The sequence below is a fragment of the Ailuropoda melanoleuca genome, chromosome 12 (genome assembly GCF_002007445.2).
Source record: "Ailuropoda melanoleuca isolate Jingjing chromosome 12, ASM200744v2, whole genome shotgun sequence".
Classification (NCBI taxonomy): Eukaryota; Metazoa; Chordata; class Mammalia; order Carnivora; family Ursidae; genus Ailuropoda; species Ailuropoda melanoleuca.
In genome coordinates, this window is record NC_048229.1 from 40,738,743 (window position 1) to 40,759,250 (window position 20,508).

Sequence of the window (20,508 nt, forward strand, 5' to 3'; positions counted from 1 at the left end):
GGAATGGATAAAGAATATGTGGTATATGGGGCACCTGGGTGGCTCAGATGGTTAAGCATCTGCCTTCGGCTCAGGTCATGATCCCAGGGTCCTGGGATCAAGTCCCACATCGGGCTTGCTGCTCAGCAGGGAGTCTTCTTCTCCGTCTCCCTCAGCCTCCCTCACCCCCTCCACTTGTGCATGCTCCCTCTCTCTCAAGTAAATAAATAAAATCTTTTTTAAAAAAACCCACAGTGAGATATCACCTCATCTCTCTCAGAATGGCCAGTATCAAAAAGACAAGAAATAGTAACTGTTGGCAAGGATGTGGCGAAAAGGGACCCTCATGCACTGTTGGTGGCATGTAAATTGATGCAGCCACTACAGAAAGCAGTATAGAGGTTCCTCAAAAATTAAAAATAGAACTACCATACAATCCAGCAATTCCTCTTGTGGATATTTACCCAAAGAAAACAAAAACACTAATCCAAAAAAACATATGCATCTCTATGTTCACTGCAGCATTATTTATAATAGCCAAGTTACGGTACCAACTTAAATGTCCATCATTAGATGAATGGATAAAGATGTGGGGTGTGTGTGTGTGTGTGTGTGTAGAATATACAACAGAACATTACTCATCCATTAAAAAAAAGAGAAATCTTGCCATTTGTGATAACATGGATGGACTTACAGGGTATTATGCTAAGTAAAATAAGTCAGAAAGAGAAAGATGCTGTATGATTTCACTTATACATAGAATCTAAAAAACAAAACAGAGGCGCCTGGGTGGCTCAGTCGTTAAGCGTCTGCCTTCAGCTCAGGGCATGATCCTGGCATTCTGGGATCAAGCCCCACATCACGCTCCTCTGCTATGAGCCTGCTTCTTCCTCTCCCACTCCCCCTGCTTGTTTTCCCTCTCTCGCTGGCTGTCTCTCTCTGTCAAATAAATAAATAAAATCTTTAAAAAAAAAAACAGAAATAGACTTACAGACACGGAGAAGAAACTGATGGTTACCAGAGGGCAGAGGGTTGGGAGGATGGATGAAATAGGTGAAGGGGGTTAAGAGGTACAATCTTACAGTTATAAAATAAATAAGACATGGGGATATACTGTACAGCATAGGGAATATAGTCAATAATACTGTAACAACTTTGTATGGTGACAGAGTAACTAGATTTATTGTGGTGGCCACTTTGTAATGTATATCAATACCAAATCACTACACCTGCAAGTAATACAATATTGTATGGCAATTATTCTTCAATTTAAAAATGGAGCACAATAAAAGGATAGATTTTCATGTGTGATCAAAATTAAGTTATTATCAGTTTGAAATAGACTCTTATGTCATTAAGAAGTTTTTATGTAAGCCTCATGGGAACCACAAAGCAAAAACCTACCATAGTTACACAAATGAAAAAGAGAAAGGGATCAAAGCATACCACTGTGGAAAATCATCAATTCACACAGGAAGACTGCGAAAGAGGAAAGGAAAGGAACAAAGAACTACAAAACAGACAAAAACAACTAGTAAGGAGTGCCTGGGTGGCTCAGTCGGTTAAGTGTCTGACTCTTGGTTTCGGCTCAGGTCATGATCTCAGGGTCCTGGGATCGAGCCCTGCAGCAGGTTCCACGCTCAGCTGGGAGTCTGCCTGAGATTCTCTCCCTCTGCCTCGCCACCCACTTGTGCGTGTGCACACACACATGCTCTCTCTCTCTAAAAAAAATAAATCTTTAAAAAAAAAACAATTAGATGGCATTAGTAAGTCCTTACTTACTCATAATTACTTCAAATGTAAGTAAATTAAATTCTCCAATCAAAAGGCACGGAGTGGCTGAATGGATTTTTTTTTTTTTAAGATACAACTAGAGGAGAGCCTGGGTGGCTCAGTAGGTTAAGCGTCTGCCTTTGGCTTGGGTCATGATCATGGGGTCTTGGGATCGAGCCTCAAGTTGGGGGGGGGCTGCTCAGCGGGGAATCTGCTTCTCCCTCTGCCCCTCCCCCCCACTGGTGCGTGAGCACGTGCGCACGCTCTCTCTAATAAATAAATAAAATCTTGTTTTATTTTTTAGAGATTTTATTTATTTATTTGAGAGAGCAAGATTGAGAATGAAATGGTGGAAAAGGGGGGGCAGAGAGAGAAGCAGACTCCATGCGGAACAGGGAGCTCAACGTGGGACTCGATCCCAGGACCCTGGGATTATGACCTGAGCTGAAGGCAGATGCTTAAACCAACTGAGCCACCTAGGTGCCCTAAATAAATAAAATCTTAAAAAAGAAAGATTCCAAACAATGTACCTTTACACCTAAAGGAACTAGAAAAAGAACTAAGTCCAAAGATAGCAGAAGGAGGGAAATAAAGATCAGAGCAGAAATAAATGAAATAGAAACCACAAATAAACAAATCAATGAAATTAAGAAGCTGGATTTTTGAAACAATAAACAAAACTGACAAACCTTTAGCTAGAGCAGGACCAGTGTCCTATGTTGGACTAGTGCACAGGCCAGGTTGAAGCTGAGCCCAGCCAATCAGGATGATCACAGAAAGGCAGCTGGCCAGCTTGGCCAACATGCAGGGACTGTTGCTCTTCCTGCTTATCTTTCTTTTTTTTTTTTAAGATTTTTATTTATTTATTTATTTGACAGAGATAGAGACAGCCAGCGAGAGAGGGAACACAAGCAGGGGGAGTGGGAGAGGAAGAAGCAGGCTCATAGCAGAGGAGCCTGACGTGGGGCTCGATCCCATAACGCCGGGATCACGCCCTGAGCCGAAGGCAGACGCTTAACCGCTGTGCCACCCAGGCGCCCCCCTGCTTATCTTTCTTTATCGCTAGATGGCCATCAACAATCCTAAGAAGTAGAAATGAACGTGGTTCTTTCTCCACTCCAGGGTTCCATAACACAATCTGAAACAAGATGGAGGGTGTAAGGGGCCTTCACACTTCACTTCATCCCTTCTACCCATAACAACATCCAAAGCACCTATACCTGGATTTTTCCAAACAACTTTTATTTCCACAAAGTCTTTCTTAATGCTACAGAAAAAAAAAAGTTCCCACTGAGTAGGGTCCAGTATAGGGGCTGTTTTCTTTCCTACTCCCTCTCCCCCAAAATAAAAATAAAGATATATTTTAAACCTTTAGCTAGAGTAAAAAAGAAAAAAAAAAGAGACTCAAAATCAGAAATGAAAGAAACAAACCCCTAACATCATACTCAACGGTGAAAAGCTAAAAGCTTTTCTTCCGAGATCAGGAACGAGACAAGGATGCCTACTCCTGTCACTTTTATTCAACATAGTATTTAAGGTCCCAGCCAGAGTAATCAGGCAAGAAAAAGAAATAATAGGCATCCAGGTAAGAAAGAAGTAAAACTGTCACTATTTGCTGATGACATACTATATACAGAAAACCCTATACACTCCACCAAAACACAAAACCGATCAACAAACTCAGTAAAGTTGCAGGATACGAAAGAAATGTACCAAATCTGTTGTGTTTCTATACACTAATAAATGATCAGAAAGAGAAATTAAGAAATCCATTTATAATTCTATCAAAAGGAAGAAAATACCTAGGAATAAATTTAACCAAAGTAATGAAAGACCTGCACACTGAAAACTAAAAGAAATGGAAGAAAACACAAATAAATGTAAAGATACCCTGTGTTCATGGTTCAGAAGAACAGTGTTAAAATGTCTCTACTACCCAAAGCTGTCTGTATAAATTTGGTCCTGGTCTGGCGGCGGCAGCACAGCCTCAGGGGCTGCTAAGGCAAGAGGTCCTGGAGGAGGTTGGCTCAGCCTGGCATTGTGAGGAGCTACTGTACCTCAGAGCCAAGTCACCCCTTGGGTTTTATTTTCAGGGACCACAGGCTCCACGGGGTCCCCAGATGAACAACATAATGGCAGAGTTAGCCAAAGAACACCCCCAAGTGTGCTCTGTAAAGTTGGAAGCTAAAGCTGTTCCTGACCTATCTAAAAAACATGGAATTAGTTCCCACCTCCCAGTTTTTCCAGAATTCTCAGAAAACTGACCGATCAGATGATGTGCATACCCCAGAGTTGACCAAAAAAGTTCAGGGACATGCATCTAGGTGGTTCCTTTTTTTTAAAGATTTTATTTATTTGACAGAGAGTGTAAGCAGGGGGAGCAGCAGGCAGAGGGACAATCAGACTCTACACTGAGCAGGGAGCTCGATGCAGGGCTCGATCCCAGGACCCTGGGATCATGACTGAGCTGAAGTCAAATGCTTAACCAACTGAGCCACCCAGGTGCCCCTATGCGCTTCCTTTCCACCCAGTGGTAATGAGCATCCTAAAGATCTCAACCGAGGCCTGAAGAAATTCACGCTTGCTGCCTCTTGCATGTTGTTATGAAAGGAACTCTCTAGGAACCATGCTGCGATTTCAGCAAGCAGATGGCAGTAGTTCTTAACAAACATAATTTTTGGTCTAGCAGTTTTGATATCCTCTCAGATGAAGAAGTTCATCGGGACCTCAAAACTTATTCCAGTTGGCCCACCTGCCCCCAGCTCTGTTTCTGGAGAGCTCATAGGAGGATTTGTTTGAATTAAGAAGCTAGAGACATCTGAAGAACTAGATACAATTTGCCCCAAAGCTCCCAAATTAGAGGAAAGGCTCAAAGTACTGACAAATAAAGCTTCTGAAATGCTCTTTATGAAAAGCAAGAGGAAGCAAAATGTGGATGCAGCTAACAAATTCTGGAACTACTAAATACTACTGGTGTTGGATAGGAGATATTTGATAGATCGGAGGACGAGGAATTTCGACAACAGTTAAAAGCTCCCTCAAACTGGCCCACACACCCTCAGCGGCACGTGAAAGGCGAGCTTGATGAACATCTGCATATCTGAAGAAGCTGAGAGGAAATGGTGCTTTGCTGCCCAAACTAAAAGGAGAAAATTAATGAATGTTAAACTTGGCACCCAACTGTTGCAAAAAATATTTAATTACAGTGGAACAGTTCATAATGCACACAGATATGCTCGCTTAGAAAAGCGATCAACTACAGAAGCAACAGCTTCTGTAAGAGAGCATGTAACGACCCAAATTAGCCATCGACAGTATCATGGTTACATCACTTGTGCTGTGTTCATCAATGGAAGGTTACCCAGCAATCTCAATGAATGACTCCAGCCACACACAAACACATCTTTAAATCTTTAAAATGTAAGAATGAGAAGAAGTAAGCACAGAAGAAAACATCCAGGGTGATTCGAGTAATAGAAGACAGTCCTGAAGCACTCAACACTACACAATAAATTGTTTGAGGATACCTGGTGGCAAAACGATACAGAAAAGTACAGGGGTAATGAACACATGACTCGGCAGGCTGGTTATGCCTGAGTGGGGAGCCACAGGGGGACGTGCCCGGAACAGGGCCCATGCAGGATTCAGCTTGTAGTCTATTTCTCAAACTAGGAAGTACGTCCTCTGGCATGTTCTTTTCTTTAAATTGTACATATATGTTTTCTAGCCTCAGTATACATGTTTCTCAATACAAAATGAAAAAAGAGAAGGAAAACCATGGCCCCAAGTTGAACTTTGAGAGCAGCACAGAACTAGGGAGGCTGTCAAACATGCTTGAACATCAGGCGATCTCGAACATGCTTCTGAGCCACTCTTCCGGTGACAGTGGCAAGGAGACGTGAACTACTGCAGACCAGCGAGTTTCTGTTTGAGAAGGAGAGAACATGAGACCACATTTCTTCTTGATGAAGACATAGGGAAGGGTCTTGCCCCAGGCCTGAGCAGGGTGGAGAAGGCAGACAATCAGGACCAGCCAGACAAAGGGGGCTCAAAACAGCACCGAGGGGTGAAGGAGCCCCTGAGACTCAAGAGGAAGGGTAGAGATGCAGAATGGCCATAAGACCCAGGGACGGACTTGCACAGAGGGCTGCTCAGAGGCCCCTGGCTCTGGAGATCCACCTCGCACATGGACATGGTCCTGGAGGTGAGGTGCAGGTCTGCAGCTGGCTCAGTGGTCCCTTCTGAGGAGGGAGCTGACCTGAGTCAGAGACACTGATGTGACCTCAGAGCCAGACAAATGTGCTTGAAACTACAAAAACAGGAGCCTAGAGGTCTTCACGCATCCTGCCCCGTCTCCAGGTCTCCAGGTCGTGTGTCCTCTCCCTAGCCGGTGGTCCCAGCGATGCAGGGACAGGTCTCAAGGACACATTGCTGAAGTGACACAGACACCGTCCCACATAGAGACCCACGTACAAACTGCAGACATGCCTTATCCTACATTCGCTCCGCCTAAGCAGTAACAGTAACTCACTTTTTTTTTCAGGCTGCAGCAAACCTTTTATTACAAATAATTAAACCTCTCCACGATGTCTCAAACAGTAACAAACACCATTTCATGTCTCCAAAAGAGCAGGCTGGGCAGGACCACACGGCTGGCCACAGCAGGTTGTACCTCCGGAAACAGTCCTCCGATATTTTAAAATAAAGTGGCTTTTTTTTTCTTCGCTGGTATTGTAAATATATGCTGTTTGATATCATCTGCATAGGATTCGAACCATTTATGTTTACAAACAGGACGTAAAGCTTCTGAGGCGAGCATCTAAGGAGAGAAAGGAAGTCTTGTTACGAAACTATGCCCAAGCCAGACTGCACTGAAAACCCGCCAGCATGAACTGGAGAACTTCAGGTCACTGTTCCTCAGGGTTAAACTGGGGTTTGATGGGATGGAAGCCACACTGACTCCTGGGTCTTCAATCTTGCCTTCCTGTGAGGAAGACGAAAGTGGGTCTTCTCTCCCTTTCTCAACCTCCCTCTTTGACCTGCTGCACGCCGCCCCAGAAAGCCACCATCATGTGGTCCAACTGGTTCCAGAACAGGACAATCGCAGCTCCTGAGATTGGTCTGTCCGAGGCTCCAGATAGGAAGGCTTTCCCCAGGGAGCAAGACGGTAGTCCTGAAACTTCAGACCCATCTGCCTGGCCAGGGTGTGGAGCAATGCCTTCCTGCCCAAAGTAGCATTAAGTTTGTTCCGTGCCCCAGGAGCACTGCACAGGGGACCCAGTCTGAAAGTCCTGATTGTACCAAATTATCCTCTGTACCAGATGTGAAAGGTTGCCCTGAAGAGGCCGGGTGTCCTCCGTTGGCCTGGCTGCACCCGAGCATGGTGCATTCAGTTTCTCCACCCCTCAGCTCATCGTCCAGTTGCGGCTATTGCCGTTTGTACATGCTGTGCTCCCTCGGGCCCCGAGCTTCCCCCGGATCCAGTCTCTTGGGGCAGCCCGGGCGCGCACCAGCTCTTCCACCAGGCTGGCTCCTTTAGCCCTGCCCACAGCTGCTCGGTCATGCTCGTCTGTGTGCTTGAAGATCTCCAACAGCGTCTGCAGTCCTGACACACATCTTCCGTGACTTTAGCTGGTCTAAAAAGGAATCTGTGCATTCCTCACACAGTGGTGATCCGCATCTCTCTGGCCCAATGGGGGGTCAGAAAGGACCCCCAGTGACCTGTCTTTGGCTCACGTTCTCCGTGGTGCCACCACTGGACGTCTCCCCAAACAGTGCAAAGCTGTTGGCACCCTGTGTACGCGTCATGGTGGCTGGGAGATGAGGACTCTGCGGGACATACCATCCTGGGGAGGTTCAGTACATGGCTTCTCCCCTTAGTTAGCCCCTTCCTCCGGGGCCTCTCCTGGTTTCACCTGGGATGGGGCACGTCATGGAGCTGGGAGCACCTGGGTGGTGATGCGATCCATTTCGGGGCCTGGCAGCAGCACTGACAGCCAGATTGGGTCTACACGGCACTGCTGGGCCCCTGCAACCCCTCCATCCTTTGGGACCTGGAGCCACCACCCTCCTCCACTCTACCCCGGGGGAGCCATGGCCTCTAGAACTGCAGCCACCCCGTCTTCAGCTACTTCCCCATCCGCCAGACAACAGGACTCACTTTCACTGAGCATTTATTATGCACCTGTTAGTGTTCTCAGTGCTTTATACGCACTGACCCATCACTTCACCAACATCCACCAGCATATTAGGAGCCAGATGCTGGACAAGGGGCTGGCCCCAGCTGTGATGACTGCAGTCCCACACCCTGTTGCTTTGGAGAGTGGGGTTTGGTGGGCAAGACAACCCTGGGAATGCCCATGGTGGGGGGGGGAGGATGTTCTTATAGACAGGGGCAGGGAGCATACTACAAGAACTCTCCCTGGCCCAAGCCCCCTTCACCTGCAACACCTCTTCTCAATACACTTGAAAGAGCTGGCTATTCTTGATGCTTCCTCTTCCTTCCCTCACCCCAGCTCAAGGGGCTCTGACCTACTTGTGCCTCATTGCTGCCCTGCAACAGCTTTATTCAGGTCACGGTGATCCCCATCTTCCCAGAGCCCCTGCTACAGACCCTGCCCTTTTTCTGCAAGGCTTCTCTGATGTCACCTTAATCCACCCTCCCTACCCCGACAGCCCACCTCACTAGCCACCCCTGCTCCATCCCCCTTGCCAAGAGTGAGATGTTGGGCCCCTTCCCTTTTCTGTCTCACCCTCCTTCCCTGTGATCTCAGCCATGATCTCGAACACCCCTTGATCGCCAGCTCGGACTTCCTCCCTGAGCTCCAAACTTAAATACCCAACTGCCTACTCCACGCGACAGACACAGTGGTGTCTGTCCTCTGCCTCCATATGGCAAAGCAGAGTATTCCATTTACAGTCCCCCACAGAACTTGTTCTGCCACATCTTCCCCCTCCAGGGAAGGGGTAATACATCCACCCACGTGCTCAGTCTAAAAGCCAGTGAATTATTTTTTTTTCCCTAATCAGACCAAATATAAGTCTTTAAATCATTGTTTTTTGGGGCACCTGAGTGGCTCAAGTAGGTTAGGCGGCTGTCTTCAGCTCAGGTCATGATCCCAGGGTCCCAGGATCGGTCCTGGGATTCAGCCCCACGTAGGGCTCCCTGCTCACCGGGGAGTCTGCTTCTCCCTCCCGCTCCGTCTTCTGGCTTGTGCTCTCACTCTCACTCTATCTCAAATAAATGAATAAATAAAGTCTTTTTTTTTTTTTTTAAGAAAAGAGAGGGGCGCCTGGCTGGCTCAGTCGGGAGAGCATGCAACTCTTGATCTTTCAGGGTCGTGAGTTCGAGCCCCATGTTGGGCGTGGAGATTACTTAAAAATAAAATCTTTAAAAATAAATAAAAAAGGAGAAGGAAAAAAGAAGGGGACAGGGAGGAAGGGAGGAAAGGTGGGCCCCCCTCACAGTTAAATGCGAACTTACCCCCGACCTCTAGCAGTGAGACCCTGCCACCCCCACCCAGGGGTCCTGTGGTCTTCCCCTAGGACCCTGGGGCCTCTCACCCACATGAGTGGCTCCTGACCTCCATATGTGACAGGGTGGGCCCCCTCTCTGCCTCCCAGTTCACATAGTACTGGCCTGGTCAGTCTGTCTCCTCACAGACACAGCCTTCTCTGCTCCCTGATGGCACCCCCCACAAGACCTGTTCCCCACTTTAGAGGAAGGACCACTCCCCAGGGTCATGGTTAGGGTTAGGGTTAGGGTGGTGGGGGTGGCAGGAGAGAGCCAAGCTGAGCTGGGCAGGCCGAGACTCGAAGCCCCCATCTGTCTGCAAGGACAGTGGAGTGTGGCTGAAATCCATCCCATGCAGAGGGCCCAGCGGAAGAGGCTTGGCGATCCTCATAGCGCCGCGGGCTCAGGTGGAAGAGTGTGTTTCCCAAACAAGCTGGGATTGAAGGAGGCTGAGTAAACACTGGGCCTGTTGAACTGCCCCTCCTGGGCTCGAGACCCACCCTCAGGGTCTGCAAGGCTGGCAGAGGACAGGGGCACAGGTGGCCCAGACACTGTCACAAAGAAGTGAGCCAGCTGGGTCACACAGGTGCCTGGTGGCTTCAGGCTCGGAAGGTGCAGTCTGTGAGACAGTTACATACCCCTGTGGGCAGGGCAGGTGTGTGTGGCACATGGGTGCACCTGCACAGCAGGTGTGGAGAGATGTGCATTGGCGTGGGACAACAGGAGTGACAGGTGAGCATGTGACAGGCACACCAGCACCACTGCTGGCCACGTCCTTGCCAACTATAGAGGTTTCAGGACCACAGTCCCTCCAGCCCAGGGAGGCCCAGGGGGGCCCCATGTCCTCTGCAGGACAGGAAAAGCCCAATCTGTGACAACCCCCACACCCAGGCTCCGGCAGGGCAGCCCAGCAGTGGGCTCATGGCCAGAGAACAAAGATGGAATGGGAGAAGGCACCCTGCTACTCCAGCTGTGTCCCTCTCAGGTTCTCCAGGTTCCCCAGGACCCCACACCCTCCCTGGGCTCTGCCTCCAGGAACCAGGCGATCCTGCTACCCCGGGAGACACTGTCACATAGAATCTCTCCCTGGATGGCTCTGGAGGAGCCTCCCCACCTCCATCCAGGCCACACCGGCCCCTCCCTTCTCCGAGTCCCCCACCTCAGCCAGAGCATGCACCCCTCTCCCAGCCAGGGACCCCCAACGCCCACTCAGGGTGCACAGAGACCCATCGCCCACACACCATGCAGGGCCAGGTCCTCCAGCGCGGCACTGGGTGGGAGGTCACCAGCAAACGTGAGTGACTCCCCCACTCCCGGATCTGCCCTCAGATCCCAACCCATGGCCCTGCTGGAGCCCCTGCAGGCTGAGCTTCCTCCTACCTCACAGCTGCCGCAGCCCTCGCCCCTCCCAGGGAGCATCTGCTAGCTAGAGGTGAGGTGCACGCTGGGGTGGGAGAAGCTGGTGGTGAGCAGAGCCCCACTCGTCACTGCTTCACCCGGTAGCACCACAGACTGGCCAACTGACCCCAAGTCATTATGTGGCCCACGTTGCTCTCCAGAATTCTGCTTCTGTGGGTTTCCATGCCCTGCCCCTCCCAGGTCCCGTGAGCACTGCCCCAACTGCCCACCCCTTCTAGCCCCTCCAGAGCAAGCCCACAGAAGGCACTCAAGTTCATCTGCAGCTCAGCACGCTCTCATCTTTGTTCCCTGGCCAAAGAGCAGCAGGATGCACTGACCAGGAGGGGTCAGCACCATCCCCTGCTACCCAAGGACTGTGAAGGCACCCCAAGCCCAGGACCCACTCCCAGAACCCTCCAAGAGCCCACCATTACATAGACAGACAGACAGACAGACAGACACACACACACACACACACACACACACAGAGCCCGTTGCCTACAGTCAAATACAGGATTTAGGCCTCCACAGGGTCTCTGAGGCTGAGGACCTGTCCAAATCACCTGGGTCTGGGGGGCACCCCACTTTACAGGGAAGGGTGGGGAAAGGGCACCAGCTTTTCTTGGCCTCATTCAATTAATTCAACCTCCCTCCTTTTCTCTCCCCCTCTTGCTCATTGTTTCTCAATACCCTTCTCAATCTCTCTCCCCACCATTCTCTCCCTCAATCTGTCATACAATGTCTCTCTCTCACACACCATCTCTCCTGATCAATCTCTCATGCTCTCAAACTTTCACTTGTGCGCGCGCGCACACACACACACACACAGCAGGGGACCCAGCACTCAAAGGTCTGTGCCTCTAGGCATGAGTACTGAACCGGGACCCCAGCACAAAGGCACACCTGGGAGTGTACTGCACACCTGGGCGTGTACTGCCTGAGACACCCCTGCACACACCTGATGTGCAGTGTGAATAGTATCTGTGCAAACCCCTATTCTTGGGTCTTTACATCCCACCTGTGGCTCCTACATTGGGCAACTAAGGCTGCACTTGGACTTGCAATGGGGTAGTGGGGTCCTGAGTTGAGACCCTAAAGACCAGGGCAGCATGGAGACAAGAGTGAACAGTCCAGACAGATCCCAGCCTGGACAGCTCACCGTCGAGTGAGGAGACAGTCATCAGTATGACACATCAAAGTACAGCAGTGATCAAAGGCACCAGGTGCCACCAGGTGCCAACATCCAGGAAGATATCCTAGGGGCAGGTGGGTTTGGCACCCAGTGTTGGAGGGTCATGGGCAATCTACCTGGCTCAGAGTCTGGCTCTCATACTGCTCCCTCAGTCTCATAAACCCTCAGGTCAGCATAATTCCTGAAAGCAGACTAGAAGATGATGATTTTGGAAAATGAGCTTGCAGACCAGGGACCTCAAATTCTGGGTTTTTAGTGAGGTGTAATACCTGGAAGCCTGATTTTTCAGTGACGTGTAATACCTGGAAGCCTGATTTATTCCTGTAGCTGAGAGCTGAAGGATTTAACCAGGAAGGAAAGCATTGTGCAGGAAGTGGATCCAGCCAGAGGGAACAGCCTGTGTAAAGAGTCTGTGCTGAGAGGAACAGTGGCAGTCACCAGTAGTGACTGAGGCAATACAGAGCCTTGGAGCCCAGAGAAAGAGTCAAGTGTGGCCAGAGACGAGGCCACTGCCCCCCAGGGTCACACATTACCTTGCCCCTGACTTTCAACAAACCATGGCCCATGAACTCAGTGTGGTGCTCTGCACCATGATGACTCAGTCCAGCTGGATAAGGGGCTGGAGCACCCTGTGGGAAACAATGGTGACCTCCACAGCCGGGAGGTCAGGGGCCACCTCCACAGCACACACAGGACAAGAAAAGGGAACAGCTGAATTTGCAGCAAGGAGAAACCAAGGGCAAGGCAGCTTTGACGTCATATGCAAAAAAGAGGGCAACTAGAAGAAAGCTTTGCAGTAACTGGCTAGAAAGCAAAACAGCCCAGCTCAAGAGTAACAGAAAGCCAGAAAAAGCCTCCCGTTCCTGAAATGTACTCTCTCTTGCCCCATTGAGATCACCTCCTCCGAGAAGCCACCCTGATCTCGTCCAAGTCCCCTTTTCAGAAAACACACACTTCCCCCATGCCAGGACAACCTTTACGTTTAAATAAATCCTTGGTTAACACTAAACTACCCGTGCACTTGCTTCCTCGGTCCACCAGGGGGGCCCCCAGCTCCAGGCCTCAGCCCAGCGGGCCCCCAATGGCTGCTGCTTCCTCTCCAATGAATCCCAAAAGGCAATCTGGGGCAACGTTCTGATTCCTACAGGCTTCCTTCCCCGGCTGTGATCCTACAAGCAAAGAGACCACACCTAATAGGGGAGGGCAAGAGCAGTAGCCAGGAGGAGGTGGTTCACGTTCTCATCTGAACCTCAGTGGTGGTTCAGGCACAAACGTACTTAAGTCAAAATATCCCACTGACGGTTTATCATGATTAGGGCTCTCTTGCCACAGGGGCCAACCACAGCTGCATATCCAACATAAGCCATCGCTGAGAAGTCCCAGCTTCCCAATGCTTATGTGTCTTTCGTCGAAAGAAAATTAATCCACATTTCCCCAAACCACATTTCATTAGATCACTGCTCTTCAGACACAGACACAAACAAAACCCCACATTATTCCGAAGTCTGAAAAGCAAACACATATTTTGAGGTTTTAGAGGAATTTATACAAAAATAGTTAAAATACAACATTTTTACCACCTGAAAACTAGCCACATGATCTCCAAAGAGGACATTTGTGAGTTTCTCGTAATTTTTCTAAGAAATAACAACCGTGGGCCAAGTTTTTAGAGGAAAACTATATTCTCTTAAAGAAAATGAAAATATTCTCAAAGGAAAAACTTAATTTAAGTCAAATCATACGGTTTTGTCGTGGAGCCTGATACACAGAGCTTTCCTGCAACAGGTGTTCGCCCTGCCACACGGACAGGGCGCCCCCTTGTGGTTTCTCTTGATCGAGAGCCCTGTGGCTAGAATTTGCGCGAGGTTCTTTTCTCAAGGCTGAAGGATGGAGAGCGGAGGGGGCCGAAGGAGGGGCGGTACCCAAGCCAGGAGCCAGGGATGAGGAGACCCGGGCGGGACGGTGGCTGAAAACACCCATCACAATACCGGGGACCCAATCTCACTGTAGCCAGAGGCAGGGCTCCCTTGCAGGCCCCCCACTTCCCAAGGGTGTCATTCTTCACCCCCTCCTGTGACCCCACCCGCACACGACACCCTTCCCACCCACCAAAGGCTCTTATGAGACACGCAAACCCGCGCGCCCTCTGCCAACCCCCGCCTGCTAGACCACCCCTGCCCCCCAGAAGCAGCCTGAGACGCGGCCCCTTCTGAATCGGGAAACTGGGGGCCAGTGGGAGGAAGGGGGAAGGTAGCCCTGCACCCCGCGCCCCTGCACGCGATCTGGGAGCCGGCCCGAGGCCGCGGGGCGCAGGGGCGCGGGAACGGAAAGCCGGCATGGGGGTGGGAGGGACGGGGTCCGGGCAGGGCCCGGAAGGAAGGAGGCGGCCGGAGGAGGCACAGACGGTGAATAAATAGAAGCAGCTCCGCCGCGGGGCCGGCCCCTCGGACAGCAGCTCGGTGGCACTGGGGGAGGGGGCGGTGCGGAAGCACGGCAGCTGCGTCCCGGGACACGGAGCTCCGACACTGACCTGGTCACCCGTCCCGCCCGGGCGCGCTCTCTCACACACGCACGCGCACACACGCACGCACGCGCGGCCCCACTGGGGCGCCCCTTCCCCGCTCAGAGCTCGGTAACGTGCACAGCAGGTGAGGGAAGGGGGCCGGGCCTGAGGCGCCGCAGGTGGCAGCGGCGGCACAGCAGGTGGCCCTCCAGGGGGTAGCAGCGGCGTCCGTCCTCCCCGCTCAGCTGCAGCCCGCAGTCCTAAGGAAGAACACAGCCCCGGTCCCCGAGTAAGCAAGGGGGCTCGGGAGGGCACAGGAGAGTAATGGGGTGGGGCGGATCTGTGGGGCCCCGTGCAGACTCCCAAGGACTTAAACTTTGATTGGGGGCGGGGGATCTGGAGCTCAGTGTCGGCCACAGCAGAGTAATGGGGTGGGGGGGGAAGGGGGGCCGCATCAACACAGAAATGTGATGGCTTTTAACAACAAACAACCAATTGGGGCACCGGGCTGGCTCAGTCGGTTGAGCCTCCCACTCTTGATTTTGGCTGAGGTCATGATCTCAGGGTGGTGAGATCAAGCCCCACATCTGGCATGGTGGAGTCTGCTTGTCCCTCTCCCTCTGCTCCTTTCCCTACTCACTCTCTCTCTCTAAAATAAATAAAATCTTAAAAACAACAACAACCGGTTATGTCTCCCAGGGAGAGCAGATAACTAGAAAAGAGAAGCGGATCCACACTGAGCTGCAGAGGTTCCCACATTAAGCAGAAAGGAGGAAGACCTGAGCCAGAGGGATTTTAGGGGAAAACAAAAATTAGGAAAACCAAAAATGGATGGTCCTAAGGGGACAGTGAAGAGAGTCACGGACAGAGGGTCCACGTGCAAAAAGCCACGGAGAGGTCAGGACAATGACCAGTGAGAAGTGTCTCCGGGATCCCACCACACAGGGGTGACTGGTGACTGGGGTGGGGGGGCAGGTCAGACACCTGACCCCAGCACCTTAAGAGATGGAGGAGAAAAATCGGGAGACATCCAGTAAACAAGGAGTTGTGTTTTCTGTCCCGTACCTTACCACTTTCCCACTGCAGTCTACCTTATAAGCGAATTGTCTCTGTTTAACAAGTTGTGTGATTCTTCTGGGACCTCAGTAAATGACTGGCAGGAAGCAGGAAGGGCAGCGTGGAGGGTGTGCTGTCAGGACTGGGGCAAGGCGAACTGCCCAGCGTCTTCCTTCCTCTGCCCCCCAGCCCAAGGAGACCCCTTTGGTCACGCTCTGACCACATCCAGGGCTAACCTGCTTTCACACTTATTCCTCAAAGGCCCTGAGACCAACACCTGCCCTGCTCCACACATGTCCTGGGAATCTCCCTGTCCTGCCACCGGCCCCTGACCAGGCCCTGCTGTGAACCACCACGCATGAGAAGGGGCCGAGCGAGAGGGCCTGGAGACACCTGCTCCTAGCCAAGGGTCTCCCTGGGGACAGCAGCCCTGAGCTCTGGCTGTGCACCACCTGAAGCCACCCTTGTTGGTTGGTTATCAGCATCAACCTTCCCTGCGCTTAGCGGTCCCAAAGGGACATCACAGTCCTCGGGACAGCAGACAGGGTGCCCTGTTATCGTTAGAGGGGACACCGTGGCCCTTTTTTAGGCCACACCTGCTCCTGCTCATCCTTCCCTGGTCCCCAGCAGGACTCCAGTTCCCACTGGGCCACCTGCCCCAACCAAGGCCACCTGGTTCCAAGCAGACCCTTGACTGCTGCTGAAAATTTCTCATGGGCACTCCCTCCTGCTTTTCACTGGAGCCCTAAACCCAAAGTGCTTTTCTCGGTTTTTCTCCTACCTCCATTCACTCATTCTTGGCTTCTCCGCATGGCTGCTTTGCCTCCATGCACCCCCTAAACGATGGTGTTCCTTGGGCTATGCTGAGCCTCCGCTCCTGACTTCATGGCTCTCCCTGGAAGACTTCATTCATTCCCCTGGCTTCACCTACATGCTCATGATCGGCCTCAGGCTTCCAGCCATGAACAAAGACTGAATCTCCCAGCCTACCTTTAACAATGAGAAAACAGGTAAATGTTATGAAACACTGATTCTCAGACCCTGGACGACAGACAAGGCAGGTCAGGGATGTCTGAGGGAAGAGAGATTCGTGAAGTGAGCCCTACAAGTGCCCCAAGTTACTACCTGAAGAGACTGTCCAGGCTGCCCAAAGAGGGCCCATTGGTCTCCCTGCATTGAAAATTTGGGGAGGCCAAGGCAATGAGAAACCACAGGGCAGAGTATCAGAGAGGAGAGAGCTATGCGTGCCCACGACTCCCGAATTCCTACACCTGCAGCCAGAGTCTTTGAACTCCAGCACATCTAGCTGCCCCAAGGACATCTCCATCAGGTGTCCCCAGTGTCCCAAATGAGAGCGTCTCTCCCTTCTACCTCTCACCCCCACTCTCTGCTGGGGTCCTAATGACTCCCCAAATTGCCATGTCCAGTCATGGCCCAAGGCCAGTCCCTTTTAACTGCCTGACCATCACACAAGTCAGTGTCCTACCCTGAACCCAGGACCACAACACTGACTCCACCAGCCTCCTCAGGGAACCCCAGCCACTCCCTCTTCCTCTCTTCATTCTCTGCAGGGCAAAGAGCACCCTTTCCAAAACGCTCATGCCATCGTGTCATCCTTCTCGATCGTTCCCACCTCGGGGTAAGTCCACACACCTCAGCTCCTATAGCCTTACGACTCCAGCTCCTGCCAACTTCTCGTGACTCAAAACGACACAGTCACCTTCACGCCTACGCACATTCTGCTTCTGGGGCCTGGAAACGCCTTTCTTAGGGCCTCCTTGGATAGAGTATTCATTTTGCCAATCTTAGCTTTGGTGTCACTTTCTCCAGAAAGCCTCCCCTGACTTTCCAAGGCCTCCTGCGGACTCTGACAAGTCACCTCGGTAGCAATACTGACCCTATACAGATCCTGCCCAAGCACTCATCGCTGCCGTAGGAATGGGGGCTATTTTTATTCTCTCTACATCCCCAGCGCCCCACACGCTATAAATCCTAAGTAAATGTGTGACTGTGAGTGGGAAACGGGCTGAGAACATACGCTGGGGAGAAGGGAGAAGGCTCCCTGGGGAGGGCGGGGCGAATGGGGCAGAACCATAAAGGAGGAGGAAGGCCGACAGAACCCGAGCGAAAAGGAGCTCCCCGCGGAGGGGCGCTGCCCCAGCCACCAGCGTCCCCACGGGGGCCGGGCTCACCTCACAGTGGTAACACTCCACGTGGTAGTCTCTGTCCATGGACACCACACGGATGGTGGTCTCACAGCCCTGGGGGACGACACGGGGTTGCACCCCATCAGCACACTGGCGTCGGAGGCGAACTGCGTGCGGTGCACACGCCTACACGACACAGTCTTGCCAGGACAGATGTGCGTTCGAGCCCACGTGAGAACGGACTGTGGCGCTTCCGCGGGTGGAAGAGGCGTTAGCGGGGGCACGTGCACTGACGTCGTCCCGCAGCTCCGCCCCCCCCCCGACAGCGCGCATGCCTGGCCACAAGAGCCATCACGTGGGCGTCAGTGTGCGTACACTCGTTCTTTTCCGTTCTTTGCCGTCACGCAAGACGGTTGCCAGGCCTGCTTCCCCAGGCACCCCAGCCTGGGACAGAACCAGCGATGTAGAGAGAGCTGCCCCACCCGAGGATGTCGCCTCGCACCACCCGCACCGCTAACAGACCCCGGGGGAGATCCTTCCGTTCACGTGCAATGGAGCCCACGGCCACCATTTCTCCCTAACTCCTGCAGGGACGCGTGCCTGTGGACACAGCACAACCCTCGGCCCTGACGGCTATGGGGCAGGAGCATCTGCTCACCCCTCCCAAGACCTAGGGCCAACCTGAGCAGAACCAGGCCGAGGCCGGACTGGGCCAGGCACCTGATCATCTCCAAGTGAGTGCTTCCTACCTGTGCAGGGAGGATAGGACGGGCACAGGAGGCACATTTTGGCGCAAAAACCCTGGAGAAATAAAGGAAACCAGAAGTGACCAGCTGAGTGGCCAGAGGCCAAGGGCACCGAGGCAGACCCACCCACAGCAGCCCCTTGACATGGCCCAAACATCAGGACCCCTTTCCTTGGGGCGCCTGGGTGGCTCAGCTGGTTAAGCGTCTGCCTTCCGCCCAGGGCATGATCCCAGGGTCCTGGGATCAAGCCCTGCATCGGGCTCCCTGCTCCCCTGGGAGCCTGCTTCTTCCTCTCCCAATCCCCCTGCTTGTGTTCCCTCTCTCGCTGGCTGGCTGTCTCTGTCAAATGGATAAATAAAATCTTAAAAAAAAAAAAAAAAGGACCCCTTTCCTTGTGTGGACACACTGGGCTTGGCACAGCCTCTATGGTGCTGTCTTGAGCTTTTATCTGGCTCCCCAATTCACATCCACCCCATCACCTCTTCTGGGATGGCTTCAGGTTCTCTCTACCCTCTCCCTCATGCTCCCTGTGAGTTCCCTCTCCCCTAATGTCCAGGTTTGGGCCTCCCCTCACTGAGACCCCTGCAAAGCCTGGCTCCACACTGAGTCCCAGGGATCTGTGCAGGGCACCCACACCATGCAAGGCAGTAGCATGGGACCAGAGCTCTGAGGGCTGGGCCTGGAGCCACAGCAGGGGAAAATGGATTGGTTGCTCACATGGATACCAGACAGGCAGGGAAAGGATGCCGCAGAGACCAAGCCCCCACCCGGGGCAGAAGAGGCCTAGCCTGCCCCTGGAAGCAGAGAGACAGATGTGGGTGGGGCAGCCAGGAGAGTTCCCCGCCCCCCCCCAGGAGGAGGGGGAACATGAAGGCAAAGGCAGGGAGAGGAAAGAGACAGCAGTTGGCTGAATCATCCAAGAGAGGGCTCAAGGAAGAGATCCATGCCTTGCCCCAGCCACTAAGTGCACAAGGGGTCACTGGAAGTGGCAAGGCCAACAATGGACAGAACACAGACAGGCAGGTTGGAAAACTGCTTCCGGGAGAGGCAGGAGAAATGGCGGGAGTCCCACATGCCCTCCAGCACTGGCTACTCACGTGTGATAGTCTCTGACACAGTAGATGTTGTTCTCCACATCCACAGTGAAGGGCACCCCGTCCAGGCACTCGTTGCACACTGAGCACCGGAAACAGCCTGGGTGGTAGGACTTTCCAAGGGCCTGCAGGATCTGGGGGTGGGAGGCACTGAAGGGTCAGTGCAGACGGAAGGCTCAGCATAGCCCCCAGAAGAGGCTCTGGCTCTGAGCCCTTGGCAGGTCTGCCATAGGTGAAAGGGTGGGTCCTAAGACCACCCGTTGCAGAGGGGCTCCAGGAGGCTGGGGGAGGTTCTCACCATCTCCATGATGAGGTGTCCGCACACGCTACACTTGTCAGCTGTTTGCTGGAACCCGGAGTACTGAGAGGGGACAGAGGATCCAGAATGTCAAGTGACAAAAGGGCCTTTGCTGCCCAGCCAGCACCTGCCTCCTGGCCCCAGGTCTCCATGTGAAGCAGGAGGGTCACCTCCCCTGCTCCCACCCTTGGCGCTAGCCGGGACCCAGCTCTGACTCACCAGGAAGTCCTCCTGGCAGTAGACTTTCTCACCCACATTGTAGAACGCCTTCCCACGAAGTCGTCTGCCTGCAAGGATGGGGATCGAGAAGGGGGTCCTTGGGCCGCTGGAACCCGGGGATGGGACCCCTGCTTCCATTTCTCAGGACTCTCCTCCAACAGATGAAAAGCAGATTATGGGCAAATTTTAACATTTCCTCTTAATATCAGATTATTACTGTTCTAACAAATATTTTTTAAAAATTAAACAGAACACATTGACAGATTGTTTTAAGAGGCTGTCAAAGCAAATATATGAAGGAGTGTTCTGCAATATAAACTGCTGTTCTGGTTAATTTTTAAATTTTTAAATTAATTTTAAATTTTTAATTTTTAAAAATACATTTGCTTCAGGGATGCCCGGTTGGTGCGGTTGGTGGACTCTTCATTTTGGCTTAGGTCATGATCTCAAGGTCATGAGATCAAGCCCCACATCAGGCTCTGTGCTCAGCGGAGTTTGCTTGAGATTCTCTCTGCCCTTCCCCCCGCCCCCGGTCTCTGTCTCTGTCTCCATGTCTCTCTCTCTCTCTAAAATAAAGAAATAAATCTTTT

At 52.1% G+C, this 20,508-nt stretch overlaps 1 protein-coding gene and 1 pseudogene across 3 annotated transcripts; one reads left to right on the forward strand and one right to left on the reverse strand.

Moving 5' to 3' along the window:
- The first annotated feature begins 2,818 nt into the window (after positions 1-2,818).
- Positions 2,819-5,185, forward strand: LOC100474221 (annotated as a pseudogene).
- Positions 5,186-13,384: 8,199 nt separating this feature from the next.
- On the reverse strand, positions 13,385-20,253 carry WTIP (WT1 interacting protein). Of its 3 annotated transcripts, XR_004619034.1 has the most exons (7): positions 19,919-20,253; positions 19,700-19,762; positions 19,405-19,535; positions 18,311-18,362; positions 17,607-17,675; positions 16,196-16,404; positions 14,484-14,618 (listed from the first exon to the last, which is right to left on the reverse strand). XR_004619034.1 is itself a non-coding variant. In XM_034638600.1 (6 exons), the coding sequence occupies exons 1-6, from the start codon at positions 19,954-19,956 to the stop codon at positions 14,478-14,480; spliced, it is 510 nt and encodes a 169-aa protein (XP_034494491.1). In that variant the 5' UTR covers positions 19,957-20,240; the 3' UTR covers positions 13,385-14,477. The 3 variants fall into 3 exon arrangements, 2 of the variants coding, with proteins under 2 accessions (XP_034494491.1, XP_034494490.1); XM_034638600.1 differs by lacking the exon at positions 16,196-16,404 and having other exon boundaries at positions 13,385-14,618; positions 19,405-19,551; positions 19,919-20,240; XM_034638599.1 differs by lacking the exon at positions 16,196-16,404 and having other exon boundaries at positions 13,385-14,618; positions 19,919-20,236.
- Positions 20,254-20,508: the final 255 nt, after the last annotated feature.

Bases quoted from the DNA above. Each gene is read 5' to 3' on its own strand.
- WTIP (XM_034638599.1), bottom strand. From the start codon at position 20,056: ATGGAAGCAGGGGTCCCATCCCCGGGTTCCAGCGGCCCAAGGACCCCC. The intron at 19,763-19,918 runs GTGAGTCAGAGC...GTCCCCTCTCAG, and splicing joins ACTGCCAGGAGGACTTCCTG to TACTCCGGGTTCCAGCAAAC. The intron at 17,676-18,310 runs GTAGGAAGCACT...GTCGTCCCCCAG, and splicing joins GTCCTATCCTCCCTGCACAG to GGCTGTGAGACCACCATCCG.